Source organism: Chiloscyllium plagiosum, chromosome 6, assembly GCF_004010195.1.
Source record: "Chiloscyllium plagiosum isolate BGI_BamShark_2017 chromosome 6, ASM401019v2, whole genome shotgun sequence".
Classification (NCBI taxonomy): domain Eukaryota; kingdom Metazoa; phylum Chordata; class Chondrichthyes; order Orectolobiformes; family Hemiscylliidae; genus Chiloscyllium; species Chiloscyllium plagiosum.
The window spans coordinates 103,214,798-103,224,404 of record NC_057715.1 but is presented as its reverse complement, the minus strand read 5'-3'; the positions used below and the strand labels follow the sequence as shown (position 1 = coordinate 103,224,404).

The 9,607-nt window shown below is 39.1% G+C and overlaps 1 protein-coding gene across 6 annotated transcripts in view; it reads left to right on the top strand.

Annotated features, from left to right (window-relative positions):
* The window catches only part of herc2 (HECT and RLD domain containing E3 ubiquitin protein ligase 2), a 213,929-nt gene that overhangs the window by 86,806 nt on the left and 117,516 nt on the right, over positions 1–9,607 (top strand). For 3 of the 6 annotated variants that reach the window (XM_043692293.1, XM_043692292.1, XM_043692291.1), the window contains exons 30-34: positions 1,270–1,443; positions 1,565–1,701; positions 3,839–3,990; positions 6,757–6,948; positions 8,649–8,717. In XM_043692293.1, coding sequence (XP_043548228.1) covers positions 1,270–1,443; positions 1,565–1,701; positions 3,839–3,990; positions 6,757–6,948; positions 8,649–8,717 — 724 coding nt within the window. The remainder of the gene's footprint in view (positions 1–1,269; positions 1,444–1,564; positions 1,702–3,838; positions 3,991–6,756; positions 6,949–8,648; positions 8,718–9,607) is intronic. The other 3 variants (XM_043692294.1, XM_043692295.1, XM_043692296.1) reach the window with 3 other exon arrangements.

Here is a 9,607-nt window from a genome sequence, read left to right as displayed (position 1 = left end):
CCTATCCTCTCCACCCTCTCCTCCCTGACCTATCACCTTCATCCCCTCCCCCACTCACCCATTGTACTCCATGCTACCTTCTCCCCACCCCCACCCTCCTCTCATTCATTTATCTCTCCACCCTTCAGGCAATCTACCTCTATTCCTGATGAAGGGCTTTTGCCCGAAATGTCGATTTTCCTGCTCGGGTGCTGCCTGAACTGCTGTGCTTTTCCAGCACCACTCTGATCTAGAGTAGATACAGGTGACATGTTCCCACCGGTTGGGGGAGTCTAGAGCCACTTAGATCTGAGATGAAAAGAAATCTTTTGAGGGTTGTGAACCATTGGGATTTCCTATCAAAGAGGGCTATGAGGCTTTGTCATTTGAACATAGTTAAGGTAGAGACTAACAGACTTCTGAACACTGGGGGCATATCGTATTATATAGATAGAATGAGTAAAAGGAATTTTAGTGTTCGATCAGCATTGATTGTATTGAATGGTGGGCAGGCTCAGTGAACTTGCCAGAGTTATAACTGTATTGCAACAATGATGGTATAACCATCACTGAATCGCTCACTACCAGCATCCTGGGGTTATCAATGACAGAAGTAAACTGGATTAATCGTATAGATACTGTGGTTGCAACAGTAAGTCAGAGGCTAGAAATCCTGCAGCGAGTCATTCATTTTGTGACTTCCCAATGCCTGTGCACTATTTATAAGACAAATTTCAGGACTGTGATCAAATACTCCACAATTTCCGCTCCAAGAACACTGAAGAAACTTGATGTCATCCCAACACCATATCGAGAACATTCACTTCCTCCAGGAGCAGTGTGCTCCATTTACAATATGGCCTGCAGAAATTCCTGAAGGCCACTTTGACAACGTCTTCAAAATTCAGGACTGCTATTGTCTTGGAGAACAAGCGCAGCAAATACTTGGGAACACTACCAGCTGCAAGTTTCCATTCAAGCCATTCACAATCCTGACCTGGAAATTCATTGCAGTTCCTTCAGTGTTGTATCAAAATCCTCTGTAATAGCGTTGTGAGTATATCTATACAAATTGGACTGCAGTAGTTGAAGATGACAGCTTACTGCCATCACCTGAACAGCAATAAAAGCTGGTCTAGCTAGCATTCAACACAACCCATGAGTAAATTTAAAAATGAATGGCAAACATTTGCCTACCAGTAAACTTGTGTGCTTTTGAATTATTGTGCTTTTGGTCTCCAAAAGACATGCCAATTCTGATTTGTGTTTTTATTTTGTGCTGTGAACCAGGACAAATGGCAACCCCTCCTTTCTTCTGTAGCAAATGTTCACAGATACAAGTGGCTGAAGCATAATGTTCAGGGTTCTTTTCCACAATCGGCATTAATGGCAAATATACTTGACTTTGCCTTGAAAGAAGAGCCAATTGATGTGGAGAAAATGCGAAAGTGTCTCTTAAAACAAGTAAGATAGAGTTTTCCATTGAATGGAAGCTTCAATATTGAGAAGCTTTATTTTACTGTTACAATTCCTCACCTTTGTGACAAGTTCCAAGTGTTTATTCATGTGTTGCTTGCTTTTGCAGCTGGAGAGAGCTGAAGTTCGATTGGAGGGAATAGACACAATGCTTAAACTGGTATCAAAAAGTTTTTTGCTTCCATCAGTGCAATATGGCATGTTATGTGGTTGGCAAAGACTCATCCCTGAGGGGATAAATATAGGGTAAAAATACTTATTTTTAATTGTATTTTAAGTGGTTTCTCAACTGTTCACACCGAAAACTGCATACCCAACAGTATATATGGTCTGGATATCCATGTGGTTTTGGACTTTAAGTTGGTACCTCCAGTATTACTGAATAAATTGATCTCTGCTATTAGAATTTCTGATCAACGGAAATATTTTTCATCCAGTGGCAAAAAGCTCTCATTGTGTCATGATAACTTAGTAGTTCTGTGATTTCAACTACAGATCTTCTGCTGTTCTTCATCCGTGAATACTTGAATTTTCTATTTTCAATTTTATGTCTGGTTTGAATAATATTTAAAGGTACAAATCTTAGCTTTGAAAGGAAATTTATTGCTGATACATAAGCAGAATTAATGGACTGGATTTTTACAAATTGGGAGCAGGAGTGTAGGCCACTTAGCCCATCTAGGCAAAAGTGAGTACTGCAGGTGCTGGAAATCACAGTCTAGATTAGAGTGGTGCTGGAAAAGCACAGCAGCTCAGGCAGCATCTGAGGAGCAGGAAAACTGACGTTTCGGGCAAAAGCCCTCCATCAGGAATGGAGGCCTGCATTCTTGATGAAGGGCATTTGCTCGAAACATCGATTTTCCTGCTCTTCGGATGCTGCTTGACCTGCTGTGCTTTTCCAGTACCACTCTAATCTACACTTAGCCCATCTAGCCTGTTTCACCATTCAGGAAGGTCCTGGCTGATGTGATTGTCACCTCAACTCCCTATTACTGTCTAACCTCCATAACCACTGATTTCGTTATTGGTAAGAATCTATTTATCTGTTTCTGCCCTAAAAAGTATTTATTGATAACTGCCTCCAGTGCCCTGCGTGGAATAGCATTTCAAAGATTCATGCCACTAAAGAAAAAATTCTCTTTGTTCTTAAATGGGAAACCCCTTATTTTAACTGTTCTTTAGTTCTAGTTTCATCTTGTGGGTGGGAGACACATTTACAGCATCGACCCTGTCAAGTCCCCTCAGAATCTTGCATTAAGTTTCAGTAAGCTCACTTCTCATTCTTCTGAGATTTTGGGTTGGTAGTGATGACAAAATTGAAGATCTCAATTGTTTACTCTTCTGAGACTGACAGCAGCTTCTTGGTTCTGTACAGTCTAGCTAAGTATGGAAATCATTGACAAAATTGTACTTTGTTGAATAGCTGAATTTTTAACTGTGTACTATGTTGCTAAACAGCATCGTTGACCCTGAAAATGTAATGTTTGTTGAATGACATATTAAAATATGAGAGTTTGGTTAGCTCAGTTGGCTGAAATGACTAGTTTCTAATGCAGAGCTGGTAAGAAATTCAGTGTTTTAAGTGTTTTAAAAAAGAAGTTATGCTGTTTTGGTTTCTATTACAGTCCCCTGTGTAAGTTCTGATCATTTATGAGAAATTCTGATCTTTTAGAGAAATCAAATTGAAGTGAAGAGGTTTAATAACATGTATTTCCATGTTTGTGATCTTTGAGAATACCTTATTGTCAAAGGAGATCATAGAATCCCTACAGTGAGGAAATAGGCCATTCAGCCCAACAAGTCCAACTGACCCTCCAAAGAGTATCTCACCCTGACCCATTCTCTTCCCCTATCACTCTACATTTTCTTTGACTAATGCACTTAACCTACACGTCCCTGAATACCATGGGCAATTTAGCATGGTCAATTCACCTAACCTACACATCTTTGGACTGTGAGAGGAAACCGGAACTCTCAGAGAATCCCACCCAGACACGGAGTACGTGCAAACTCCACACAGATATTCACCTGAGGCTGGAATCGAACCCAGGTGCCTGGTGGTGTGAGGCAGTAGTGCTGACCACTGAGCCACAGTGCTGCCCAATTGTAATTGCTTCTCCTGCTTGATGACATCCTGGTTACTGGATTTCTTGAGATGCCGGTCTCAAACTTAATGTAAGGGGAAGTCTGTGCCACTGAAGTTGCTGCATCTAGCTTTCACCTGAGTCCATGACAAGTAACATTGTTTTTCTGTTGATGTCAGAATCCAGGCGGTTGATTTTTTTTTGTGTTGGCTCACCAGTGAGTTTTAAAAGATTAAGTTTTTCAGTGTTGGATTTGACTCCTGTCTGCCTTCATACTGAAATTAAAATCCTCTGTTTAGTGAACCTGTTTCAGACTGCTTGAAGGATGTGGATCTCATACCACCATTTAACCGTATGTTACTGGAAGTTACTTTTGGAAAGCTTTATGCCTGGGCTATTCAGAATATTCGGACTATGCTGTTGGATGCACAAGGTAGATTTGATGATCTAGGTAAGATTATGTTATTTTAGGTTGATGTACAGTACTTATACATTCAGTAGCATGGTCCATTAATTGTTGCTTTAGTGAAAGATATGGTGCTATTCACAGAACCAGATGATTGTTACAGAGGATTGACGGTTGACGCGTTGTATTGGCACTGACTCTTCAACTAAGATGTTTACCTAATGCCATTCCACAAATTATTGAATGTGCTAAAATCTCTTAGAAATTTCTTTGGCTGACGGATTAATAATTGAGAGTTGCTTGGTTCATGATTTGTCGTTATTATTTAGTGGTATGGACCAGGCTGGTACCCCTCAAAATATTTTAAGTAGGTAGCCTAGACGCTAACGTTTTCTTAGTTTAAAGGCTAAGAAGTGGATATTCCAGGTGTGATGCAGCTGGTCAAACCACTTCGCTTTAAGCAAAACAGAATTTATTTGAAAACTGCAGTTGAAACACAAACGGAAGAAAAAAAATCTAGAATAACAACTATTGGAAATATTAACCGACCCGACTTAGCAACTTAACTAAGGAGCTGTTACAATTCCTGTAGCATCCCACAAATACACTCCTTGGCAAAAGGTAAACTCAAACACAAGTTCTTATAGGCAAGAGAGGTTTCAGAGAGAAAAGTCAGCCAAGGATAATCTTCTGAAGCATAGAACCTTATTGCACTGTAGCAGCTTCTGTGACTGCTACAACTAAACCAAACTAGGGGAAAAAAACCTTAACTAGGAGAACTGGCCACTCCCCTGCTATTGTTAAAGTAGACATTTCCAGACATTTTAGCACCTCTGCTTTTACAAACTCCAAGGTTGTGTGAAGATTTGTAGCTCGGGTGCTCGTTGTTGTGGTTCTGTTCGCCGAGCTGGAAGTTTTTGTTGCAAACGTTTCGTCCTCTGGCTAGGTGACGTCATCAGTGCTTGGGAGCCTCCTGCGAAGTGCTTCTTTGATGTTTCCTCCGGTGTTTATCGTGGTCTGTCCCTGCCGCTTCCGGTTGTCAGTTTCAGCTGTCCGCTGTAGTGGTTGGTATATTGGGTCCAGGTCGATGTGTTTGTTAATGGAGTTTGTGGATGAATGCCATGCCTCTAGGAATTCCTCAACTTCATCAACAGATGCCTAAGAGAAAGACCACGGAACGAGGACATAGCACAACCAAAAGGACGAGCCACACTACCATACATCAGGAGCATCTCGGAACTGACAGCCAGACTACTGCGACCCCTAGGACTCATAACGGCACACAAACCAACAGCCACGCTCAGACAAGAATGTTGATGGAGTTTGTGGATGAATGCCATGCCTCTAGGAATTCCCTGGCTGTTCTGTCTGGCTTGCCCTATGATAGTAGTGTTGTCCCAGTCGAATTCATGTTGCTTGTTGTCTGCGTGTGTGGCTACTAAGGATAGCTGGTCGTGTCGTTTCGTGGCTAGTTGATGTTCATGTATGCGGATTGTTAGCTGTCTTCCTGTTTGTCCTATATAGTGTTTTGTGCAGTCCTTGTATGGTATTTTGTACACTACATTCGTCTTGCTCATGTTGGGTATCGGTTCCTTCGTTCTGGTGAGTTGTTGTCTGAGCGTGGCTGTTGGTTTGTGTGCCGGGAAGCGGCAGGGACAGACCACTATAAACACCGGAGGAAACATCAAAGAAGCGCTTCGCAGGAGGCTCCCAAGCACTGATGATGTCGCCTAGCCAGGGGACGAAACGTTTGCAACAAAAACTTCCAGCTTTACAAACTCTTTTGGGGAAAAAAAAAAGCCCGAGGACAAAATAACCTTTGTTAAAGAGACAGCATCGTCACATTTAGTAACTTTGATTCTGCCGTGGAGAGAATCATGTGTATTTTTAAGTCTGATATGCATTTCTGCATTTAGTGTGTTCAGAAGGGGAGACATGGAGCTCAAAATAAAACTAACATTGAGAGTGATATGAGGTTTTCTGGAAGCTTGATTCCATGCAACAATCGAAAGCTTTTATATAGAAAAAATGAGGTGAATAGTTCAGTACTTCAAAATAATAAGTGTAGAAGAGTAGAAAAAAAAGCACTTTTCTAAAATAACAAGGTATCCTATCACGCATGAAGACAGTTAGAAACAAGTTTGTTGTAGAAAGACAGAACAATCCTGAGGATGAGGGCAGAGTGCATGTCTCTATTGGAGAGAGCAGGTCTGTGGCACCATCCGCTGTTAAGCTAATAGCACCTGCAAAACAGTCAGGGCAGAAGAAAAGGAGTCCTGGTCATTCATATTTTTGAACTCAAAATGTAACAGTCAGGTATCTAAGTCATAATTACTTATGTACACATGGTTACATTCTGATGCATCTTGTTAAAGTTATTGGCTAAACTTCATTCATGTGTTGGAATATGACTTGCAGCGCATGACACAATTTTATCACTGTTTCATGATATTTTATCTGTAAATTCAAATGTCAAATGCTACATTTGCGAGCAGTATCTCAGGAACAAAGGCAACGGCAAAGCAGCATTTATCGAGTCTTGGACAACAAAGAAAATAAGATGCCATATTCTTATAATGAGTAGCAATCCGCTGATTGTCCATAAACAGTAAATATCTTGTGTGCTAAAAAATGTTACAGTTCTAGGATAATCCATAACCTTTTACACAGAGTTATTGCAAGAGATTAATTGTTTTTAATGGATCTTCATGACCTGATCATTTTCGAAGATTGGTTTCAGTTTGAGATGAGAGTTACTAATTGTAAATTGCTTGATCAAAATATTACTAATTATAAATATCATCATTTTAGGCATGCAGTCTGTCCCTCTGCATACTGTAACGAATGAGAATCCTTCAGCACCAAGTCTTGGTACCATTCCACAAGCTCGCTTTCTACTCATCATGATAAATATGTTGACGCTTGAGCATGGAGCCAACAGTCTCAGTCTTCTGTTGAACTCTGGTTTGCTTGCATTGACTCAAACAGTTCTGCGGCTAATAGGTCAGTGAAAAGTAAATACTCCTCTATGAAATCTGATTGGATTTTTATTCTATCTTGAACGTACTAAAATAACCTTCCATAACTTTCTCTGTATCATTGTGAGTTACATAAGTGAAGACCATTGGATTGTGTTTGAACTTGTTGCATAATTACCTGCAAGTGTAAAATGTTACAACAGATGATTGGGTCAGTTAGAATAGGGCAATCAAAGTAGCTTAAGTTAAATGTTTTCACTATTGTGTGAATATTTAGTACTTCAAAATTCTTTCTTCAGTTAATCTCTGAATTTAAAGTGAATCGTAAACTTATCCCATAAAATTATCCCACAGTGGAATACTATATGGGGAAGCTGCTCTATGATAGATATCTTTTTGCCCTTCCATGCCGTAATATCATCTCATTTTCAATCTATCTTGCATCAACTACACTATACAGCATGTTTAGTTTTATCTTGTTATCTAACTAAAGATTTGTCCTTTACTGTCTCAGCAATGTATAAACCTGCTTTTCGTCGCTTCTTTTGTCATCAAAGCAATTTCAAACCTTTTCGTACATCGTCAATGTTACCTGACAGCCACCTTCCCACGCAGGGGAACCACCTTCTTTTCTTTCACTTCCAAGTCCCCACCACTCACCCACCACTATGATGTTAACTATTAGTAAATTGTTCGGAAGTGATTCTTGACAGTGGTGTTAGAATGGCCTTAAGAGCAGCTTATGGCCACAAATGGAACCCACACAAAAAGAACCAAAAAAAGTGGGATTTATCATTAGTGTTACGTATTGTGGGGAGAGCAAAACAAGGCAAATGTGATGGTGTGAGCCATTGAGGAGTTAGTACTGTTAGTTTGTTGCTATGGTGACGTCCACAAGGCAGATTTAGGATGGTGTGACGTGGAGACAATTGCCCTTCTTTGTAACTTCAATGGTAGAAGTCTTTGTGCTGTAGGCAGAGTACAAACTCGTCTCATGAAGCTTAAAGGGCGATTATAGGAAAAGTGGAAGATACCTAAGTGAGGTTCAAAATATGCAATCTTTGTGCACAATTTCTTACTTTTTAATTAAGATTTAGTGAGGTTAAAATATATACCGTCCTGCAGTATTCATTTTTCTTAATTTATTAGTTGCTTTATTTTATGTTTGCCTTAGCCTATATAATATCTTTTTCTTTCCTTCTGACAATTTGGACACAAAGTGGGCTCCATTGTTCTGAAAATTAAACTGTTTTTATTACAGTTTAATTTTATGTCACTGCACAATCAAGATTGGGAAACAGATGATCCTTTTCATAAAATGGATATGGACACTAAATATTTGAGCTTTCATAGCTTATAAGAATCACTTTTGTTTATAACTTGCTCTATCGAGCTGCAATTTTTCACAATTTAGACGTTTATAAATATTGTTTTAACCCCTTAAGTTTAAATATTGCTTCCCACTTTTACAAAAATTTTCAAAGTAATTTGATTTTATAATCTTCTGGCTTTATTAAACAGCCTGTTGTTCATTTGTAACTATATTTGAATATTACACATTTTATACAAGTCTTTTTTTTCCTAGTGTGCAGTGATTGTTAGCATTAACAATTCTCCTTTTAAGATTAACATCGCTTTCCCTTACTATATATATATATAAATGATGCCATCCAAAAATTACCTCAATATCAGTTTATAATTCAAAGAAGCGATTTGTACTTTCAGGAACAGGACCGTCCATATCAAAATTGGAAAGAAACAGATTTAAAGGTGGGGCTGTGTTGTGCGCATGCGGTAAGTGTGCACCTTAGGAATTATGGAAACATTTGGATAAAAAGACGTGGTGCTTTCTGTGTCCGTGCTTAAATGCAATTTTTAATATTTATTTTCTGTGTATAATCTTATGCACGTCCTTGTCACTGGTCTTAGAACATATGATACAACTGGGACTTTTGTTATGCACGTTTTACCCCCTGACCTCATAATTAAGAACATTTGGCCATTGATCCTTTGACCTCCATCCCCCTTCTCTACCATTCATTACTTTCGTGGCTAATTTTCTACTTCAGTTACAGTTTTCAACGGTATCTCCATATTCCTTGATTCCTTTAGTATCTTAAAAAAAAACTGTTAATCTCTGATATGAATACAGTCAACAAATTAACATTCACTTTACTCTAGAGCAAAGAATTCCAAAGAACCGTTTCAAGTCAAGAGATTTTTTTCACATCAGTGTCCTAAATGCTAATCTCTTATTTTGAGACTCGTGTCACTCGTTCCCCAACCAAGGGGAATTGCTTCGCAGCTTTTCTCTATCAAAACCCTTAAGAATTTTAAATGTTTAAATGCAATCACTTCTCTCTCTTTTAAACTCTGAATATAGCTTGATCTGTTCTGTTAATATAATCTCTTCATTCCAGGAATTTGTCTGGTGAACCTTTCTTGCATTCCTTCTATGGGAAGTACATCCTTGCTTAGATGTGGAACCAAGTGTGAACAGTGCACTAGCTGTGGTTTCACTCAGGCCCAATTTAAGAGTAGCAAGATTTCTTTTTTTTTTACTCCAATCCTTTTGCAATAGTGGGTGACATAATGTTTCTTTCCTAATTGTTTGCTGTACCTGCGTCTTAACTCTCTATAATTTTTGCAAACAGAAACCACAACCCTCTGAATACCGATGTGTC